Source organism: Gymnoscopelus braueri (genome assembly GCF_963280865.1).
Source record: "Gymnoscopelus braueri genome assembly, chromosome: 3".
In the NCBI taxonomy this organism is placed as follows: domain Eukaryota; kingdom Metazoa; phylum Chordata; class Actinopteri; order Myctophiformes; family Myctophidae; genus Gymnoscopelus; species Gymnoscopelus braueri.
Genome location: NC_137612.1, coordinates 25,837,449 through 25,860,522, shown reverse-complemented (window position 1 = coordinate 25,860,522; position 23,074 = coordinate 25,837,449). Strand labels below are relative to the sequence as shown.

General features: G+C 41.5%; 2 protein-coding genes across 4 annotated transcripts in view; both read left to right on the top strand.

Annotated features, from left to right (window-relative positions):
• Positions 1-8,733, top strand: part of chd5 (chromodomain helicase DNA binding protein 5) — a 56,200-nt gene extending 47,467 nt beyond the window's left edge. The window contains exons 28-41 of the mRNA XM_080423365.1: positions 673-806; positions 1,611-1,755; positions 2,624-2,783; positions 2,914-2,993; positions 3,216-3,414; positions 3,499-3,588; positions 3,674-3,823; positions 5,152-5,260; positions 5,469-5,601; positions 6,227-6,422; positions 6,812-6,975; positions 7,355-7,481; positions 7,742-7,807; positions 8,242-8,733. Coding sequence (XP_080279491.1) covers positions 673-806; positions 1,611-1,755; positions 2,624-2,783; positions 2,914-2,993; positions 3,216-3,414; positions 3,499-3,588; positions 3,674-3,823; positions 5,152-5,260; positions 5,469-5,601; positions 6,227-6,422; positions 6,812-6,975; positions 7,355-7,481; positions 7,742-7,807; positions 8,242-8,372 — 1,884 coding nt within the window. The 3' untranslated portion in view covers positions 8,373-8,733. The remainder of the gene's footprint in view (positions 1-672; positions 807-1,610; positions 1,756-2,623; positions 2,784-2,913; positions 2,994-3,215; positions 3,415-3,498; positions 3,589-3,673; positions 3,824-5,151; positions 5,261-5,468; positions 5,602-6,226; positions 6,423-6,811; positions 6,976-7,354; positions 7,482-7,741; positions 7,808-8,241) is intronic.
• A 9,368-nt stretch (positions 8,734-18,101) lies between these two features.
• arhgef10la (Rho guanine nucleotide exchange factor (GEF) 10-like a) overlaps positions 18,102-23,074 on the top strand; it is a 186,157-nt gene continuing 181,184 nt past the window's right edge. For all 3 annotated transcript variants that reach the window (XM_080423025.1, XM_080423026.1, XM_080423024.1), the window contains exon 1: positions 18,102-18,275. The gene's annotated coding sequence lies outside the window, so the exon portion shown is untranslated. The remainder of the gene's footprint in view (positions 18,276-23,074) is intronic.

The window sequence follows — 23,074 nt, the reverse complement described above, 5'->3', positions numbered from 1 at the left end:
TATATATTTTTTAAATAGCAGATGCACACACTCACAATGCGTCGCATCGCTACGCGTTGTGAGTTTGTAGATCTGCTATTTTCAAATAGCCGTATATAGTCGCTTCTTTTGGGATTGTTTTCATAGACCTGATTGCTTATTTTTTTCTGCTAAACCTGGCAACAATGAATGTGCGACACGCTAATAATGTTTTTTATATAAGTGATGGCAACGTGTTTAGACACCACACAGGTCTTCCCAACAATAGCGAAGATTAAAGTCAGGGTGAACATGGCCAAATAATAACTTAAGAGCCAAACTAGCTCTGAGGAAGCACGCTAGCATTTAGGCTAACCCTGTAGCCTGAGGCTAAGTTGGTGTGTTAAAGAAAGGGGCGTTGATTTCCTTCGGGAGGGGAGGGGAGGGTGGGGATTTTGCGAGTGGGGACTTTTGTGCAATGGAAACGCAAGACATTTTGAAGCGGTGCGGTGTGGTTCTGGACTGTACTGGACAGTGTCGTGCTTAAGCTGTGATGGAAAAGCGGCTTATGACAGGCAATACAGTATGTATTGCTTGGCAAATACATAGCAAGGTTTGGGTATTCTTCCTATCTTATGCAGTGACCTGCCATATGTTATACCTGTATATTATTATGAATATGTGCAATATGTGATATTATTCTCCTCATCTCAGGTACTGGGCTTCAATGCTCGCCAGAGGAAAGCCTTCCTCAATGCCATCATGCGCTGGGGCATGCCACCTCAGGATGCTTTCAACTCCCATTGGTTGGTCAGGGACCTGAGAGGGAAGAGCGAGAGGGAATTCAGGTGCCCGACTGGAACTTTTATCTATCTTTCTCTATCTTTTTTTTTTCTTATTGTTTCTTTTTTGCTATATTAATCTGATTCTCATTGTTGTGATTTGCAAAAAAAAAAAGAAAGAAATATTCTGTTTTTAACATATTCGAAATAAACATGACAAACAAATACAACCAGCAGTATATTACATTTCTAACTATTCACACAGCCCTGGAGGACTAATCAGAATCACTTGACTTATTTGAATATGGGGATGGGAGTCAGGGGGAATTTTAGAATTCAGAATCTCAACAACAGACATGGTGTCTAAAAACTATCGCCAAGAAAGAGGAGAAAACGGTGCAACAGCTGGGATGGTGTGGGCGGGGTATCGAGACCACTGTGGCCTCAGCGCATATAATTTGTTAAGGTGCATAAGGACAAACTGAGGGGGCACGGCGGCCATCGCTTCCATGGCCTCCATTAAATTCCTGCCTCACTTACCAGGTTCACTTTCTCCATGGAAAGTACTGTAAGGAAACCACCTCCAACCACTGCAGATGTGCTAGTTATATATTGCATACTTTATCATACAGATTGGTTAAAATAATGTTTTATTCATTCAAATAAGTGCCGAATTGTAGCTTTAACTATATGAAACTATAATTCAGACCATTAAGTAGAGTTTGAAAAGTTACAAAAGTGACCTCGCAATTTAACCAGTCGGCCGTTCAGCAGTCGGTCGTGTGGTCAGTCTGTCCATCATGTACAAGTGCAGATCGAGAGCAGGTCATAGTTGTTCAGCGATTACGTGCTTGTTTCTGTCCCCGTTAGGGCTTATGTGTCCCTATTTATGAGACATCTGTGTGAGCCGGGAGCAGACGGAGCAGAGACCTTCGCAGATGGAGTCCCACGCGAGGGTCTGTCCCGCCAACACGTTCTCACCAGGATCGGAGTCATGTCCCTCGTCAGGAAAAAGGTACCATTACTCATTACCTCACCCTACTATTAACATTGTCACTCAAGCTTTTCTACCGTTTCCCTGCAACAAAAAGGGGTAGGTTGAGAGATATACTCAGGCCAGTGTGGCATGTTGCCTTGTGGTCAATACAAGGGCTAAGAGGGGGGAAAACAGTCAGCATGGTACTACTGCCATGTTTTTCTAGGAAGAGGTATCTATTCACATTATATTACATACATACTTCAAGTTCAAGTAAGTAAATTAAAATATGAATTTGTGTTGTTTTTTGCCTATAATTGTACTTAGCATAATCTACGTCATTAGCATGTCATTTATTTCCCTTTATCATGCCAACGGACGTATAGTGAAAGTGGTTGTTGTAAACCCCATATATTTTCCAAACAATGCATGTGTGGCCATACAAATCAAATATATATTAACCTAACTGTCAGTGTGTATCACTAGAATAGATAGAATAGTCCCCACTCCTTGGGGTGTTTTTTTGTCACTGTATAATTGCACATACTGTACGTGAAATTTGTCCTCTGCATTTACCCATCCTATAACAACTAGGAGCAGTGAGTGCCATTCTACGGCGCTTGGGGAGCAATTAGGGGTTAAGAGTCTTGCTCAGGGACACACATCAACACATTGCTGGCCTGGCCTAGTATCGAAACCTGGGACAACCAGGGCCTCTGGCTTCCCAGGCTGGCTCACTCAGCTATGGCCGCCCACTCAGCTATGGCAGCCCACTACATTAACTACATTAACGCTGGCATCCCTATTTTGGACATGTCATTATAGGTGAAAGTTTTCAATTTCTTTTTAAAATTGAAATATTTAAAATGTTCTGTCAAACACCGTTCATGTGTGCTGCTGTGCGTAGGTGCAAGAATTTGAGCATGTGAACGGGAAGTTGAGTTCTCCAGACCTGATTCCTATTGGGATAGAATTGAAGAAACTGACTGAGAGTCTCTCATCTGATCCTAACACCCCTGTGCCTGCCAGCCCCATTGCTACACAGCCCGGCACTCCAGTCCCACCAGGTCAGAAACCAATCTCTGCACGGGTTATTGTTTTTCTTTTGGAAGATTGCAGAAGCAGGGTTTGCACCCTTAGAAAAAGTTTTTCTTGGTTAAAGTGAAAAAGAATTCACATTATACTTTTTTTTATCAGAGAAGACCGAGTCTCTCTCGGGCTCAGCGGAGGACAAAGAGGCCACGGACCAAGATAACAAGAAACTGTCAGAGCAGGAAGTGAGCAGATTTCTTTTTTACAATCCTGCACCTATCTCCTCCATTCATTTCTCCTTGATTGTCTTGTCCATCTTCCCACAGTCCATCACACTTTGACCATTCTCCCCTCATCATCGTCAAAGTGTGCTTCCGTCAAAAACTGACACCTCTTAACTCACCTCTCTGCCCTCCCATCTCCGTCTCCCCTCGGTCTGCTTCTTTTTTTATTATTTCTCTCCACAGGCTCCTGCCAACACAGAGACAACCTCCGCACCCGAGAAGGCAGCTGACAGTGATGAGACTAAGGCCGGATCGGAGGAGAAAGCAGGGGAAGAGAGGGACCGAACAGAGTCGCCCTCTTCAAAGACGGAGCCGGCAATCAACTCAAAGGAGCCTGCTTTGAAACAGATAGAAACGCCCTCCAGTCAAACCTCGCCTAAAGGTGAGAGAGAGGCATGACCTTTATGCTGCTTCCCGCAGGGTTGCGGCGAGTTTAGTTGAGCATTTGTGTTTCTTTTATCCTCAGCGGAGCCCTGTAAAGACACTGAGAGGTCCACAGAGAAGGTAGACGTTGATCCCCTGCCTTCAAAGACTGAGGACAAGGAAAATAAGCCAGGTACACATTTGATGCTCTTTAATAAATCAGTGATGCAACAGACATGAAAAAGTCATCTTGAGATGTTTTTGTTTTACTTCTGCAGTTGCAGAAGATGTGAAGAGTGAGGACACATCAGAAGGTCGGATAAATGGAGAGAAAGATGTACTGGAGGACACAGAGGAGAGCAGAAGGGAGGACAAAAATGGATGCAAAACCAGGTTCATGTTCAATATCGCCGATGGAGGCTTTACAGGTGAGTAATGGCAAATGTATAGTTGATTGTACGGCCATATGTTACGTCGTTGGCAAAGTATTAATTATTTAACCAGGCAAGATAACTGTGGGTGCATTATTATTATGTGTATGGACAGAGAGGGTTACACGCACGCCAATCTGGGAACCCATTCGGTAAAAAAATTACGATTTTGTTTTTTCCCCTTTGTTTTTGCCTCTGGGGGCACCACCTCCTTTTTGTGTAGAGACAGGAACTTGGTTTGGCTCCATTTAATGCCTCCAACATGTATTCTAATCAACCAACTTCATTTTACTGATTGAGGCGGTGGTAGCACTAGCCTCACAATCACTTGCTCGCTTTACAACATCCAGAAAATCAGACCCTTCCCCACCAAGGAGTCTGCCCAGCTTGACTACTGCAACGTTCTCATTGCTGGTCTGCCTGTGTGCGCTCTAAAAACCTGTATGCATGTCTGGTCTTCAACCTCCTCCAAAATGTCCCCATGTCTCTCCACTTCTGCACTCCCTCCACTGGCTCCCAGTCGCTACTGGCAACCAATTCAAAACACTGGGAATGACCCACAAGGAAACCATAGCACCCCCCTACATCCTCCAGAATAGCTAACCTCCTCCACCTAACACAGGGCATGTAAAATAAGCTTCCAAGCTGTAAAATAACCTATAGTACTATATGTACTATATGTACTATATGTACTATATGTACTATAGACACTCGACAAAGCCGGATGCACCGCGGTGGATTGGAACACCTACACTACGCGGTGGTGGGCCATGCGCAAGACACTTGACCCCAAACAGTCTAGTGAAGCTGCACAATGTACGGCTGTAGGTGAAGTGGCCTCACTGTATAAATGTCTTTACATTGAAGAGCTTGAACCAGGGCATTGTGTTTATTTGACATAAGCATGCCTCCGCCGGCAACAGCCATGGCCAGAGACATTAGGTTTTCGGGTTGTCTGTCCGTCCGTCTGTCCCATTCTCCTGAATGCAATATCTCAGGTATTTATAGACAGAATTTGATTACATCTGTCTCAAACATCCACTTGGACTCAAGGATGAACTGATTAAAATTTGGTATTGCAACTTCATAGGTCAAGGTCACTGTGCCTCCAAAAAACACATTAAATTCCTGGAAAGATATGGATATAAACTGCAACTGGTTGGCGGGAGCATACATCCGCAATGTGGCATTTCTAATTTGAATTAGAAACATGGTATGCATTAGCTTGTTTATTTTTATAGACACTGCTTACTTTTTTTTAAACATATGGCAGAGTTGGACGTGCTTTTGCACTGGGAGTATCTAATCCTCTCTTGTGCCCTCAGAGCTACACACCCTCTGGCAAACAGAGGAGCGAGCAGCGCTGTCATCTGGGAAGATGTATGACATTTGGCACCGTCGCCATGACTACTGGCTGCTGGCTGGCATCGTAACGTATCCTTTCTCCAGACCTAGGGAAGAAGACTCTTTGAATATCTGCCAAAGTAATGTAATTATCTCCAAACTATTGGAGCTGAGGGAGTTGATATAACTGACAAAGTGATAACTACAACCATTTACCACTTCAGCAACCCACTTTCCCATGCATGGGATCTCTTTGTGAATTGGTCATTTGTATTCTTTGACCAGGGTTGTGTTTCAGACATGGCTATGCCCGCTGGCAGGACGTCCAGAACGACCCACGCTACGCCATCCTCAATGAGCCCTTCAAGACTGAGATGCTCAAGGGAAACTACCTAGAGATGAAGAACAAGTTCCTGGCTCGCCGTTTTAAGGTAGATTTGGGTGAACCAGTGATTCTCAAGGAACTCCAGTTTGACATGCATTAGGCCATAGAACCGATTTGATCAAATGTTTTATCTCTGGGAACCAAATGGACTCTTACTGGTTCATTTGGTTTCATGTGTACACTCTCTGAGGTACAGACCTATAAGGGTCCATTTAGTTCCTAACTATGAAACATTTAGCTTGGGACGCCTTGGAACCCCCCAAGGACCCTGGGGGTCCCCAGACCCCACATTGAGAACCAGTGCTCTAATTGTAAAATAATAAAATAACTATTAAATAATCCTAAATAATCTCCTTTTACTTAAAAATTTATCCATCTGCTCTACTGTAACTCTTTTGCCTTTGATGTCCACATCTCTCTTAATTGCTTTTCTTTTTTTTAATACATTTTCTCTTTCTAACTTGTTTGGTTGCAAATTATAAAACATAAATTCAGCAGGGGGAAAAAACAAGCAAACATTATAAGACACATTAAATGAACACATTAAGACTCGTTATACAGTCTAGAAAGCCTACAAAACTAAGCAGGTATTCAGGATATGGGGTCAAAGTTTAATTTAGTTAGGTTTGGTTTGGTTGCACCCTGAAGGGAGCGTGTCTCTCTGTGTCTAGTTGTTGGAGCAGGCTCTGGTGATAGAGGAACAGTTGAGGAGGGCAGCCTATCTGAACATGACCCAGGACTCCAGTCACCCAGCCATGGCCCTCAACACACGCTTCTCTGAGGTGGAGTGCCTGGCAGAGTCCCACCAGCACTTGTCCAAGGAGTCCCTGGCTGGGAACAAGCCTGCCAATGCTGTGCTGCACAAAGGTTTGCTTTATACTGTACATAATGAAGAAAAAAACTAAGAAAACATGTGATCCTTCAGGATTTTTCAGGATGTTTGTTTTTTGGAAATATAATTCTGTTTAATTGGCTTTTCTTTTGCTAGGTTTTTTTTTTAGCTCCCAGTCTTGACCCTGACAACATTTCGAATTCAAATGAGTCGTATACACTCACAGATGCAATCTTTGATATCTTGAATTTGAATAACGTCTTTCAGGTCGAAAATGGAAGGTCTGAATTTGAATGAGGTCTCAGGTCTGAATTTGAATGAGGTCTCAGGTTTGAATTTGAATGAATGTCTCTCAACTGGTTAATACACCTGCCTCTGTGTGGTAACACCGCAGATAAATTCCCCCGGTTTCTCTTGGTCACAGTGCTAAACCAACTGGAGGAGCTTCTGAGCGACATGAAGGCAGATGTAACACGACTGCCCAACATGCTGTCCAGGATCCCCCCAGTGTCCGCCCGCCTGCAGATGTCTGAAAGGAGCATCCTCAGCCGCCTCACGAGCCGAGTCAATGAACCTCCACCACAACAGGTGGGATCAGAACGCAATTTTCAAAGTGAAATCCGACCAGTTTTGGACTCTTACTGTGGAATTGATTTCATTTTTCCTAAGTAATGCTAAGTTATTCAAATAACTTCAATAACTTATTCAATCATTCAATCAAAACATTTATGATAAAAACGAACACTTAGGCCATATAGTCCTTTCAGGTGTTTATTTTCACTACTAAAATGTCCTGTCTGTTTTGTCGGGCCTAAAAGCAGCTGGTCTCACCTTGTGTTTCTTGTATACAGCCCCTTCACTGTACAACTCGATAGTTTGCCTGAATTCATGGCCAATTCTGTATTTCTCTTCTCTTATCCAAAATGCATATCGGCTTTTCCCCTGATCACTTGTTTGTTATGTTTAGCCTTTCGCTCAGGGTGGATTTAGCTGTACCCAAATGTACAGTGGTGGCTTTGGAGGAGGTTTCAGAGGACCAGGTGGACAACCCTTGGTCAGCTATAGCCAGATGCCTCTGGGACCCTATGTCAGTGGTAAGAATCAGCAATACTCAATGTTTCAACATTTCACTTGTCTCAACCATTATTAGGACTATAGATTGTTCAAGCTGGATGCATGGATGAAAACATACGGTATGTTGACAAAAGTGGTACATTATAAAACATGTCAAACACATGGACAGGCATTACTGAATGATTATTCATGTTTGCAGTTTGCAGTTGCTTTACGTTGAGCTGCATATCCACAGAGAATATCCACAAGAACAGTGGATAATTAACACATTCTTTTCCAGTGTCCTCTCGCTATAATAGCCCATTTGGACAAGAACAAGAACTTGGAGCATTCATTCAAGAGTGTGGTAAATACATCTATTATGTCAGTGGTTCTCAAAGTTGGGTCCGGGGACCCCCAGGGTTCCAAAATCAGTTTAACCACTTTAACCCTATATACACCCTATATACATACATATGAGTTTGTAGATCGGCTATTTTCAAAAAGATCTTGACAAAATGTGAAAATTGTTTTCTAAATATTTTTTTAAACATGTTAACAACACAAATCTTGCATGGGGTTCCACGGTCAAATACACATTCATTTGGGGGTCCTTGACATGAAAAAGTTTGAGAACCACTGTATTATGTAATCAACAAATGCTGTTTAATTTCCTGTGTCACCCGTGTTTCCTAACGGTCCACCCTGACACATCCAGCCAGACAGACAGATAAACACACATTCCAGTGGTTGAAAAAAAAACAACACATAAATATCGCATCACTTCTCTTCCTACTCTAGTGTCCTCTAACGGCCCTCCGCCGCCCCCTTCATGCCATCTTGACAAGAAGTCAATTGACTCCCTGAGGGACGTGGCCACTCCAGATCTCAAGTCGGGCAAACCCAATGATGTGATCTGCATCGAGGACTAGGTCGGGGATGACGCTGCCCGTCTCTCCCTTCAGTTCCCACTCCTCCCTCTCTTTTGTCCCGCTCCTTTCTTTAAACAGCCCACCCATGACTTGACTCTATGACAAGAAGCTGTCTGTCTACGGATGAAGGCAAAGAACCACGTTTTTGACGACTACAGATGTATCTATATCTATCTTATGAATTGCACTTTTACCTTTCAAGGATCCTATACTGATGTATTTCAGTAGATATTTGCTTTTACTGACTTGTGGAGGATGGCGCAGCTTGTGTTAAGAGGTGGAAAACCTTTTTTTGTTTTGTTTTTTTCAGCCCAGCGCTACAGGAGGAACCTCTCCCTCTCTCTCTCTCTCTCTCTCTCTCTCTCTCTCTCTCTCTCTCTCTCTCTCTCTCTCTCTCTCTCTCTCTCTCTCTCTCTCTCCTGTGAGCAAGTTGGATGTATTGAGGTTCCGATGCTTGTTGTGCAGCACTCATTCTTATCTCAGAATGTGAGTTTTTATTCATGCCAGGCCCAACGTTTTTCATTCTATGTGCACCCTGTTGCTTTCATCCATCTGCCTTTTCACTGTGCACTGTGACTGTGCCCTATTGGAGCTTTGTCCTTAGAGGTGTGCAGCAAAGGGAAGGCCTCAGTCTTTGGATGACGCATCATGAGAGGTTGTTTTTATGACAGCCATTTCTGTTACTTTCAATCTATTTCCCTGTTTTGTAGTTCATGTAGTGGCCAAATGGTCAGAGTGTTGATTTGAAAGTGTTAAAAAAGACTTTTACCGTTCACACAGTAGTTGGACGCTCTCTGCCTCAATCCTGGAAAGGCTGCCACCTACTGGTGAACTTGAGAAGGTGAACTGCAGACACTGATGGCTGCAGTCCTTCACCAACCTGTGAGGGGGTTGACCACTGGTACTGTACATAGTCTAAGAGACTGCTGTTTATTTTACCTCACATAGATCTAATCATAGCGAAAACACTATTACACACATACTGTAGGTGAACCGGAGAGAGGCCAGGCTAGGCCTTGACTGAAGGTCACACAGAGCAGACAATTTGAACACATTTCAGATTCAGTATTTATGTACATAGTATGAGCATTTATTTGCAATTGAATGTTAGCAGTGGCTGCTTAGAGGAGCTAAACCATTGGGAACAGACCCAAGGGAGTAAACTATAAGCAGGAACTCATCCTGTCTTTACCCATCAGTTCTAATTCAGTGCAGATTGTGGAGTGGGGGTTGGGGAGAGTTTATTTTGCCTTACATCCCAGGGACTTTCCCAGTTTCCTTTTCATTGTGAGAAGCAAATATCAAAATGATTGCTTATTATGACACTATGTCACCTTACGGCTTGTGTTTGTCATGATATAAGCAATTTGTCTGCTTATCTCTACGTTAAGGTAAAATAAGATTATGTATTTGAGCAAGGTATTTCTTTTACTACTAGTTCAGTGCCATTAAAGGCATTCTGCCTAATCTAGGAGAGCGATGATCTGATATGATTTGTAGTTTATGAAGTGTAATCCCAAGGCAAGACTGTAATTTGTATTTCGCCAATCAGTCTCTATGTACAGTATAGGAGCATTCTCTGTATGTCAACTTTTAAGGACCAATGTTGCACAGCGATACTTTTTATTGATTCTCTTTTCTTCACTTCTGGTTTCCTCAGCCATATTACATACTATAGTGTGTTGGTTTTCCCCTGGAGAATCTATCATAACCTTTTGCCCCGGTGTAAAGACATAGCGGAGTGCTATAGCTACATCATTCCATCATTTCTTCTTTGCGCTCATGTGATTGTCCTACAAGTGAAACATTTTGTATATTCAAGGTTACTGTATTTACTTTTCTATGAATTCATCGTTTGAATGTTATGACTCAAACTACAAATCTGAATTGAGGCATTTGTTGTTGTTATTATTATTATTATTATTATTATTATTATTATTATATTGTTGCATTGTTGCAGCACTTGAAGTTTCTCAGTCAACAATTGTGATTAGATGCACTCAATTGAAATGAATTTGTTGTCTGACGATGAATCTATTTTGTTATTGTCCTCTGACCATTTCAAATGATTGTCCTGAGGTCCTTTGCTCTGACCTCTCTTAAATCATATTACTCCAAATTCAATCATGCCTGGAATTTCTCAGACAACTCGCTTGCAAGTATTAATAAGCGCAAATATCACAAGATATTGACCCACAATGTTAATTTTTAAAAGCGGGTAGTTATTATTTATGTTGCTCTATTCTCTCTTGGTTGCATTGTATTTTTTTTGCGTTATTTTCTGTTGTGTTCATCAGTGCTGTTATGTCTATTGTGTTTCTGCTCAGACCATTATTAACCTGACCCTATCAGCTATTAGGTTGCTTGACAGAAAGATCCCCAGAAACTTTGTAAATAATCAAGAGATTTTTTTAGACATAGACAGTATGTCCCGCTCACATAGGTTTATGAGAAAAAAATCGAATGTTTGCAGGGTAGTTGCCACAGAACTGCAGTGTGCACACGGAAATGTGCTCATCAATCACAATCATGTCTGTTCCCTTCAGGAGTGCTGACCTTGAAATGACTACGAAAACGCAACGCTCAAATGAAATGCAATCAAACTGAAGTCAAGTATGAATGTAACTATCTGTTAAAAGAAAAAAAGAAAACAAAAACAAAGGCTTCAGTCTAATACTTTAAATATATTAATAATATATGTACATGCTTATAAACAAGGCTTCAAAAGCTACCAAAAGAACCTGGTTAAGGCACCTTTTGTTGCAGCAAATGCACAGCATGTGAAACGTTTCCTACGGTTCACGTTCAGAGGGGGAGGCGGGAAGTGGTGGCTTGGTGGGTGGGTGGGCGGTTTGGGGGTAGTGGTTGCTGTGTGGCTAGCATTTACAGACAATGAACTCCAATCAGTGTTATGGTACTGATATCTGTGCTGTATAGCAATTGAATGAAAAAAGAAAAAAAAAGGAAAAAAAGTTAATTGTCATCTTTTAATTTGTTACTCTGTGTATTTGTTCATTGTGTTTTAATAAATCTTCTGGACAACGGTAGAACAAGTCTAATTGTCTTGTTTGACAGCAGGTTCATAGCAGAATGCGTCTAATTCTGAAAGAGTAATTATTTCCCAAATTTGAGTTTGTGATGGAGCAATAATTGAATTTGGTTGGAGGATGACAGGCTTAATTAAAACAGTGTGCCCTCACAGAGGACCTTGTGGTTACTGTACAGTGTGTTCTGTGTTGCCATGCTTCACGTCACAAACAATATGAGCCTTCGATACTGTTACTGTGATTAGGTGAAGAAAAAGGAATACTAATGTAAGACATCACGTTAGACACACAGACACAGACTAGGCCTTATCACACTTGACAACGTACACATTCTAAATGGGTCCAATTTATTTCCTGTTGCAGTGTTTGTGAATATCAGTAGCTGACAGGAAATGAACTTGAACCCAAACTGTTCCCTAGCAACGCAGTTCCACTGGCAAGGTCTATTATGCAGTCAGAAAACAAATGCTCAAATGTATACAGTAATAACCTCCCTATATAGTCAAAATATCCTATAGGATCTTCCAAATTTCCAATAGAATCCTATAATATGAAATTCCTATAAGAATCCTATAGGATTTTCCAATGTTCCAATAACATTCCTATAGGATTATGAAATTCCTATAAGAATCCTATAGGATTTTCCAATGTTCCAATGGAATTCCTATCCACAAGTTTCCTAGGGCATTGTGGGCATCACTTCCTGTCGATGTGATCCCTGATCAAATCGACAGAAAGGGATGCCCACAATGCCCTAGAAAACTTGTGGATAGGATTCTGAATTCCTATAAGAATCCGGTAGAGCGCGGTCCCACTGCACTTTTATTTAACCTATGGGGCGGAATCTGCCAATGCTTTGTCAATGCATATGTGGATTCATGGTCTTGCGGTTCTTTCCGCGTGTCGCGCACATCTCGCGTTTATGCGCTCTATGCTGCTTTTCCCCCTCTGTCCAATCGGGTAAAAGCGAAGGTGGACCGTCCCAAGACTCAGGAAGCGACATGGTGCTTGCGATAGAGCAACTGGTTGTAGCTGTTGCATGGGAGGGTCCTAAAAGTGAGTGACAGGTGGGTCACTCCGTTTATTTAGAATGCGCTGGCTGCAAAAAACTGTGGCCGCGCACAACCTGAGTTTAACAGCGGCCGACCATGTTTTGGTGGGACCGCGCCCGTAGGAGTTTTCCAGAATCCTATTCACCTGTTTCCTAGGCTGTGTGTTTTCCACTTCCTGTCGATTTGATCCAATGAAATCCAATGAAACTGGTCAGATGACCAATGATATGCAATGAAATCGACAGGAAGTGGAAAACACACAGCCTAGGAAACAGGTGAATAGGATTTTGAATTCCTACAAGACAGGAGTTTTCCAATGTTCCAATATAATCCTATAGGTGAATATTGCTATTAATTTCTGTCACCTCTATCATAATCTTATTGAAATCCTATGAAACATGTTCTCCCTACTGGAAATGTTACTGGATGTGGTCTATAGAACTAAAAAGCACTTCCTGTCAGGACCCCCAAAATAATATTTATGCTACTTGGCTGCGGACCCGCATGTGAAAATATTTTGTGCCAGGGACCCCCATACAAGTTTGTTGTTGTTGATAGGCCTATGTTTTAAAAGTATTACAAATTCTTCAAAATGTTTTCAAGATAAAAAAGAAACCTGATCTAAAAGCTCACAATGCATCGGGATACGTTGTGAGCTTGTAGATCGCCTATTTTTAAATAGCTTTTGCATATAGGGTTAGAGTGATTAAACTGATTCTGATGCTATAGGCTATTATTTATAATTTTGCTGGGGACCACTGAAACCCCCTCAAGGACCACTGGGGGTACCCGGAACCCACTTTGAGAACCACTGCTTTAAACCGTATTTAAATCATATGATATTTTCATACAATACAATCACATATTCAAATTCCAAATAAAATAGACACTGTTGTAGGCTAAACAAGAAAGGACTACTTTCTCCGGCGGAGTGACTGAGGCTACCTGGGGCAGCGGAGCAAAAGTGGGCTCCCTATTTCCAATTAGAACTGAGATGAGATCACTTGTGGCCTGTGAGGTCAGCAGTGGTGGAAAAAGTACAATTTTTTTTTTATTTGAGTAAAAGTACCATTACTGAAATGTCCGGAATTCAAAATTCACTCGAGTAACCGTGTCGCACGTAATTTGGGGCAGCACTTCTGGGGAGGGGGAAGGGGGGCGGGGGGTCCTTTTGTTTTTTGCTTAAGTTTGAGTGTATTCTTTTCATCTTACCTGTCTATTTTGTGTATGTCTGTTTGTTTAAAAAAAAAAGAAAAAAAAGGAAGCAATCCATGTGAACAGAATGTATAATCCTATCCTGTGCTTCACAATATAATAATAATAAACTTTATTTGTATAGCACCTTTCATGACATGAAATGCAGCTCAAAGTGCTACAGAGCAAGAATACAATTACAGTTAGAACCAATTTAACAATAAAGCAAACAAAAATTAAATTAAATTAAATAAAAGCAAAGATAAAACAACATTAAAATAGGCAATACAGTGAGGAATTAAAAATCAACCAAAGAATCAGCTAAAAGCAAGAGTGAAGAAATAGGTCTTGAGCTGTGCTTTAAAGCTATCGACAGAGGCTGCCTGTCTTAAGTGTAATGGGAGTTTATTCCACACTGTCGGTCCGTAAAAGCAGAATGCTGCTTCACCGTATTTTTTATATATCATTGTAGGCACCTCGAGCAGGTCAGCACTTGAAGACTTGAGGGCCCGGTTTGGAACATATCTCTGTAGGCAGTCAGAACAATGAAAAATATTTGAAACATAAAAGTACCAAAGTATTGGTATCAAAATGTACTTTAACGTACCAAAAGTAGAAGTCATTATGCGGAATGTCCTGTTTCACAAGTTTTCAAATTTATAAAATGTATACAAATCTTTTGAAAATAGCTATTAATCAAATAATAAACTAATAATCAAAATCTACAAAGTAACTAGCAACTAAAGTGGAGTGGAGTAAAAGTACAATAGATGCCTTCAAACTTTTGGCCCTAAAATGGCTCCATAGTAGTGGAATAGAAGTAAAAGTACTGAAAATTGGAAATACTCCAGTAAAGTAAAAAAATACCTCGAAATTGTACTTAAGTACAGACAGTAGGCCTACTTGAGTAAATGTACTTCGTTACTTTACACCACTGGAGGTCATTCACTTTTGACCAATTACAAACTCCCCCTACCTGCTTGTTGTGAGCATAGATATTAGAAATGGTTGTGAGTGCGTTTGAACAATGGCTGCCTGCACGCAGATGAACGAGGAGGATTATTTACTTTTTCATCCATTTTCTTTATGTCTTTAAAGGGAAACAAATGGAAGTGAAGAGACTGGGGACACATTATAGTCCAAATTCTGTGTAACTGCAAAAGGGCTAAACAGCAAGTGTAGCTAAAAAATTGTTGCTTTTTGGAGGAGAGGAGAAACCATGCATGGACCCAACACAACATGGTATTGTGGATTTGAAACATTAGGCTATCGGATAAAATGAGGAAACATGACGAAGGAAGGCAGCACAATCACATTGGAAACAGCATGGAGCTGTCAATGTAGCCTTGATACAAGACTGTCATATATTACATGACAGTCTTGGATGATCTTCAAAATAGTGTTTACACTTTCTCAATTTTTAGCCCGACAGTACCCGTACATCCACATAACGATCAGATTTCAAATACACCTCCCAACCGGTAGGGCTGCCTAGTCGAAAGCATACGGAGAAAATGGCCACTGATTGGATTAAAATGCTTTTGATTGAACAATACGGAATATACGGGTACTTCTTAGGGGCCGTACATAATTGTAATAACCGTGGCCATAGGGTAAGCACTTTATATTTGAAATCTGAACGTTAATATAGATGTACGGACCAGAAGGGGAGAATGTGCAAACACTATTTTGAAGATCATCCAAGACGGTCAAGACAAATGACCGTCTTGTGATCCAAGGCTGTTGGTAAAGTTAAATCATCTTTGAACTAATGAGGGCAGAGAGAGACAACAACGAGCTGGGAATGTGAGCGTATCATACATAAGGTAGGTTCAAGCAAGCCTATAAACCTCTTAAATCAAACATTCCCTTTCCTTTTCTGTGTACAAATTGAATAATACACATTGTCTCTCTGCTATGATGACTGTAATCTTTGCTGTGGTGATTAAAAAAATGTTTTAATTGGGACATGATGTTTGACACAATGTGTTAATTGCAAAACATTGTGGTACAACAGGTGCAGTAGCTATCTATTACAGTTGAAACACCTTTTGTAGTGCATCATAAGTGGACCCTTTTCTGACATTGATGGTTCTGTTATTTAGCCTATCATTCCATCATTCTTGCATATTTTGTGTGTGAGTGAAAAGACAGACAGACAGACAGACAGACAGATAGATGTTTCTTTCTTTTTTTGCATCAGGCCATTCTTGAGTTGGCACTTGCCATAATAACAAAGTATAGGTCTACTACAGTAGTGCAATTGCTGTACAGTAGTACCTACCTTGGTATCTGGGATGTGATGCTGCTGCTGTTGCAGCAGCAGTGTGAACTATAATAATGAATGTGTTCGCCCACCCACCCAAAACCACCACCAGCCACCACTGCACATCACACAGTAGGCCTACTATCTGAGACGTCTGGTCTGAAGACCAGAGAACTCCCCTGACAGCCAGATTCACACCACATTTCAAAATATCTACTCCTGACTGACTCCTGTCATGTGTGAAGTGTGAACGCAACTTGAACAGTGATTGACAGGAGAAACAGTGATTTTCAGCATCAAGAGGTGAGTTTTTTTTTTAGTTTTCCTTGAAGGGATATTTCACTTTAAAAAAAAAATTGTAAGTCATTTTATCGTCTACTCAGGCTTTTGTGAGCCCCCCAAACAGTTTTTAAGTTGCTTGATTCAGTATTTAGATATTTGATATTCATTTTATCAGACACGCCCCCTTCCTATACAAACCCATTACAACTTCTAACTCAATTCTAACTAAAAAAACATGTTTGATTCATCGAAAACACCCGTCCTTGGTTCTGGTGACTCATACTGCCCTCCTAATACGTGAGGCGACCGTGTTTTTTTGATTACTTTTTTCATTTATTAATTTATTTTATTATTGTATTGAATTTTTTTCCAAAAGAAGTTTAAAAATAAATGAAAAAAGTAATTGAGAAAACACGGTCTCCTCACGTATTAGAAGGACAATATCAGTTACCAGAACCAAGGACGGATGTTTCCGATTAATCTAACATGGTTAAAATGGAGTTCGAAGTTACAATGGGTTTGTATAAGAAGGGGGCGTGTCTGATAAAATGAATATCAAATATCTAAATACTGAATCAAGCAACTTAGAAACTGTCCCGTTTGCTCCCAAAAGCCAGAGTAGACGATAAAATTACCCAATTTTTTAAAAGTGAAATATCCCTTTAAGTAGCCTAACATTCTAATGATAGAATAATGTCAGATATGTATTTGAATCTAGCAATAGAAGTCGACCTTTAAGCTGCAATCTATACATTTTATATCCTCACTGGGATTCGAACCAGCCGGTCTCCTGCATGGCAGACCAGTCTACTGTTAAGTCAAGACTGAATAGGGCCACAATGGAAACAAGTGCTTTTAGCCTAAATGTCTGACATTACCTCTTGCTGTTTACATTTCTGACTAATAAAGTATTCAATCAATCAATCAAAAAAAAATCCCTGCATGGCTGGGGCACATATTGGGCATATGAGCTTCAGGCAGTACTACTTGTCAACCAGTAGGTGTCCTACCGACACCATGGTCAATCATGTCTCAATGGAAGAGTAGGGAGACCACGTCCAACCACTGCAGATGTAACATACTATTGTTTAAAATAATGTTGTGTGCAATTGGCTTGGACTATGTTTTATTTATTTATTTATTGTGCAATGACACACTATCTGTGTCATGGTTCCAAATCATTTTCCTCCCTGCTTTAATTCTCTGGACTGAATTTGTCCCACATTTTTGACCAGGAGTCAGTTTTACTCCCACACCCTTTTCTAAAATCCAACATTGGTTGGGACTTTAAAAAAACTGACCCCAGATCAGCAACATGTAACATACATACATACATACATACATACATACATACATACATACATACATACATACATACATACATACATACATACATACATACAGAAAACTTCACCTCAGCCCTACTTAGTCATTTTTGCCCTGCCCACTTGATCTGAATATTTCTCCCGAATGGTCGAAACACCGCCCACATAGGCTTTCCATTGGCCGCATGCAGGACTTCACTCTGTCATTGGCCGGCTGCGCCTGAGAGCCCTTTGCCTGCGCTTTGTGCTGCTGTCTGGGACACAGCAGGCCGTCTGGATCGTATGAGAAGGGAGGGAGGGAAGCAAAGAAAGAAAGAACATAAAAGAGGTTGGAGGGAGGGAGAGAGTACCCATATACAAAGAAAAAAAACCCAGAGGGACAGAGTGGGGAGGTGGCAAGAGGGGGAGAACCAAAGAAGAGGCAAGAGGGAGGGAGAGGGAGAGAACCAAAGAGGCAGGAGGGAGGGATAGAGAGGGAGGGAGCAAAGGGGTTACCTCATTCAGAACAGCTAGCGCGCACGGAGCAGGGAAGAACTTGTGGGAAAGTAAACACTGCAGGAATCTCGTCTGTGTGCTATCTGCCACTTGCAGCCCCCGCTGGAGACCAGGGATGACACTGTTGGACCTGCCAGTGTGGTGAAACAAACTAGGGAGCGTATGGGTGGTTAACAGGGATTTACCAGTCACCAGGGAGTGCCTGAATCTAGTCGGAGCAAACACTACTGAGAGACAAGGAGGTGAGAGGTGCATATTTCTTGTCCTCTCCACAGTACTTCTCTCTTTCTTTTTCTCTCTCTCTCTGTCTGTCTTTCCCCGTCATACCTACCTCACTGACTGTTCTCTCCCCAGCTTGCTGTCTTTCTATTCCACAGCATGGCTAGCCAGGCTACAGGAGCTTTGTCAAAAAAGGGGGTCATGGATGGAGTGTGTGTGGGGTATTGGTTCTGCGGTTTCCTCTGTCCCTCCTCTCCCTACAGCTAGGGGCAGCTGACCGAATGAGGGAGGAGAGGAGAGTACGGGATAGATGAGGAGAGGTATTGCTGACACCCGGGTGGCCTCTTGACTGAGTACACACCATCATGGACGATTTAGCCAGAGCCTGAGACAGAGAGTCAAGAGCTGAGTACACGAGGCCTTGTTATGATTGCAACAGTTCCTGAGACAGTTACCAGGAAAAATGATATATATATATATATATATATATATATATATATATATATATATATATATATATATCTCTCTCTCAGCTCAGCAGTCCTTAAGTTTCATGTCGCACCCAGGGTTCAATAAATACCTGCTGGCCAAGACAGAATCCCCACACGGCCCACTTATGAGCTTCTGCCAGTACCTTTTATCAAGAAATAGGGTCCTATCACCACCCTCTAATGGAAGAGTAAGGAGACCACCTCCAACCACTGCATATGTGTTAGTAGTACAATTGTATTAACATATTCTACCATACAGATTAAAATAAGGCTTTACATACTGATTAAAATAAGTTCCAGATTGCAGCTATATTTATTGCAGTAGCTCCCCCAGACCCCTGTTGGAGTGTAGGTTTCAGTCACACAGTAAAACACAACCATCAGCCCCACAGCCCCCCTAGGCTAAAAAGGGAAGAGAGATTCCGCCCCCTTGGCCCCAGCTTGGCCCTAACCATTCCAGTTTGACGGTTGCTTCCTGGTGTATAATAGCCCCTCCCTGGATGGGATTTCACGCTGCTTCATAAGAGCAGAATAGAGCGGGGTGGAGGGGGGCTGTCCTCTGTCCATCTGATTTGCATTTTGGACAAGGGTCCTGGTTCTGCCTCGCTTGCCGGAAACCCCAGAACGTTCTTTTTTTTTATTGAGTCTGAGGTCTTTTACACTTGCCACATGGCAACACTTCCAGCAGGCATTAACAATCCAAGCATGCCTTGCCTGGAGTTGAAACTACAAAGCCTTCACTATTAATTGGAACCCCTGCCTGTTCTGCCGCATGACAAGACATACATGCGTACGTACAGTACAGTACAGTAAATGCAGTCATGCAAGACAGCACAAGTTGCCACCTTTTGAGTTGCTTGTTTACTACTTTTAATCTTTTCCCTCTATTTTCTCTCAATTTATTCGTTCTGCCAATTCCCAGTTCCCCTTGTACTGTTGTCCCTTGTTGCTGCTGACCCCTACCCTACTGGTTGTTTATTTAGGGAGGGTGTAGATGGGAACATGTCCCCACTGATACACATGAAGCCAACCACTTCTTTCCACCTGACAGTGAGGGAACGCATATGAAGGTGTCGGTGTAAGGCTTAAGCCAATCAAACAAAGCTATGGGAAACTGAACCGGAACAGGAAACAGGCATGCCACCTACTAGAAACCCGGGACTACAGTTATGCACCATTGTGTTAGTTAGAATGCCCGGCCAAGCCGGAGGTACTGCAGAGGATTCAAACCTCTAGTCTCTGCAGTGGTGGGCAGTAACTTGAACTCTGCGCCAGCAGAGTTTCTGGTTTACTTTTGTTCAACACACCACGGCACATTACTCATTCATTCATACATTACACTCACATATTCTATGACTGTGCACATTTTCTTTAATTTAAACCTTGAATTTTTATATTGATATATTATATATTGATATTTAAAGTTTGGGTTGTGTTTGTCGGGTTGAGCCTGATCTGTGTGCCGTGTGACATCGTCTCTATTAAATATTTCTAGACTAATTTCCAATGTCCAAGGCCAAAGCTGCTTGTTGGTTCTGTAAACTACAGCCTGTAATACTTGTTTACAGAAATGACTACACATCAGTATAAATACTGTAGATTCAGTGTGGTAAACCCACAAATAAACATTATGAGCCTGAGCCATCCTGAAGAATAAGTGCACATGCACTTATTCTTCAGGAGTGGTGCTTCAACTTCTGGTGACATTTTTGTGAGGCTTTGTGATTGTGGCACAAGAGGCAGCCTTTTACACTCATTCAGCCTGCTACATTTGAAGAGATAACTCGTCCTCACGATGACAATGAAAAATTATCCCTGGCTACGTTAATCCATGAACAAAAGGGAGATATTATCAAACAAACTCGCAGACAAAGCTCAAAATAGACCTCTCGTAGGCCAATATAATTATCAGACGGGTAACAAAGACAACAATTGTGAAGGTGGAAACCCAAGGCCCAGGTCAATGAACTTGTTTTTTGATTGATGATTGAATACTTTATTAGTCAGAAATGTAAACAGCATGTGGTACAGTAAGACATTAAAGCTAAAAGGATAACACAAAGTCCTGGTGACTTGTTTCCATTGTAGTCTATTCCATGTATTAAATTAATCAACATACCATACACATTTAACACAATAATACATGTCATCAGCAAATACAAACACTATACTGTATGTACAAAAGAGATGGGAAAATTACATTTACCTCCCCTTTTGTTCTCCTGGTAGGATGTTTTTTCAGACCAATTATAGAAAGAAACCAGTGTTATACATCCTTTATGGATGGTGTCAGGGCATTCCACAAGGCAGAGCAGTAGAATGAGAACTTTCCCATGTTTGTTCTAAATTTGGGTGGTACCAGATCATGGTCGCTCCCTCTAGTGTTGTGGGTGTCACTCACTCTGGAGAAGTAGTTCGACAGGTATGAGGGTATTGAGGGCACTGTCTCTTTGACTGTCTTAAATGCCAATCCCAGTGATATTTGCTTAACCCTGTCTTCTACCCTGGTAGGCTTTATACATGGAAATGTTGGCCATTTTGTCAACAGAAGCAATGCAAATTAATTGTAATGCTGCAGACCTCTGTACTGACTGACCGGACACGTTTTGTCTTGTTTTTACCAACCAATCAAAGTTAAAGCAATGTTGTGCATAATTTACTTTAGAGGTGGTCTAAGACATTTATTTTTCCTTCAAATAAGTGTTGCCTATATTCCCATAACAATCATTGTATGTTCACTTGTTCAGCAACAGGGGTACCCTGTCTCTCCAGCTCCAACAGAAAATACATTTTCATGTCAGGATACCAATTTCGTCCAATCAGGAGAGAGAACACATACAGTATAAACAAGTGATATTGGAAGTGACGAAAGAAAATCATTTGCAGAAAACATTGAAATTGGAACACAATCAAATTTAAGTTGATAAATGCGTTCTCTCTTCTGATTGGTGACCCACCTGAAAAGATATTTTCTATTTATTAAAGAGCTGGAGATACAGCCAGGGAGACCTTTGTTACTTAACAAACAATCTATAGCAGTGATTACAGAATACAGCTTTAACATAACCCCCCCCCCCCACACACACACACAAAAATATCACACACACCACCTTTAACACCTTACAATAAGGTTTACAGAACAACTGCTGAAAGATGGCAAACGCTTATGAATACCAAATACCAAAATGTGTTCTCTGATTAAAACACATCAAATGTTTGAGTAAATTAAAAATGTTCTTCCATTTTCCTAAAGGAACATTCGAAAGCTTTGGCATTTCTCGATAAATGGGGCCCATTGTCTGTCAGTATACTCGGCACTCTCTTTATCTCTGTTCAATATTTGCACAGCACCTCGGTGGATCCAGTGCAGTGTTGTCTGTGCAGTTACTGTGAGTCCAGATGGCAAGGAGGAGGTGGCCGTTATTCCCACTGTGTCCTTGACTAATATGACACTCTGCCACTACCAGCACTGCCTCACCACCGCTGTGCTGGACTTACATTAGCAGACATGCCACTCCTCTTCATATCTGAGGGCAGCTGAAGGCCACATCGACTCCTGTATGAATAATAGATCTGTGCATGCCTAAGCAGGTCCAGTGCTGCTGGTACTGGATGCACTGGGGCGATTCCAAGGGCTCTGGGCTGACAGAGGCCATGCTTTAGAGATTTTATTGTTTAATAAATGTCGTGGGCGCAGTTTGTCGCCACAGAACCCAGAATTCCACATCGACCCCAACTACCTGGCAAACCTACAAGAAACCGCATTGATTTAGACATTGAGTAGATATTACTGTTGTGTTTACAATTTACAATTTAGGCATTTAACAGACACTGTTTATTATCCAGAGCGAGATCACAGTAAATTGCAAGAACCCTAGTCATCAAATGACTGAGTAAAATGGTCATATGATCAAGTCCATGAGTGCAAAGAAAACAATGAAGTGCCTCAATGAAACTAGGATACCAAGTAAACATAAGATGTGGCATCTGTCTAAACAATATGCTATCTATAACCTTCTTAGTGTTAGTGGTCAAGCAAAGAAAATCTAAATAACAAATCAACTGAATAAATAGGATACAAGGAAGGAATGAGGAGTCCTAGGGGGTGAGGTAAGTAAGGGGTATTAGTATTCAGACTCCGGTCGAAAAATGGGGAGTGAGTGTGCAGCTGACTGAGAGGGTATTCCTCTTTCGCTTGAGAGCTAGACTATCGTGTGGAGTGTTGGCCACAGTGTTTTAAAGAAGGCACGAACAGACTTCCCGTGTTAGCTGATCTAAGTGGGCAACATGATGTTAAATTAAAATGTGTAATATACGTTGCATAAGTCTAG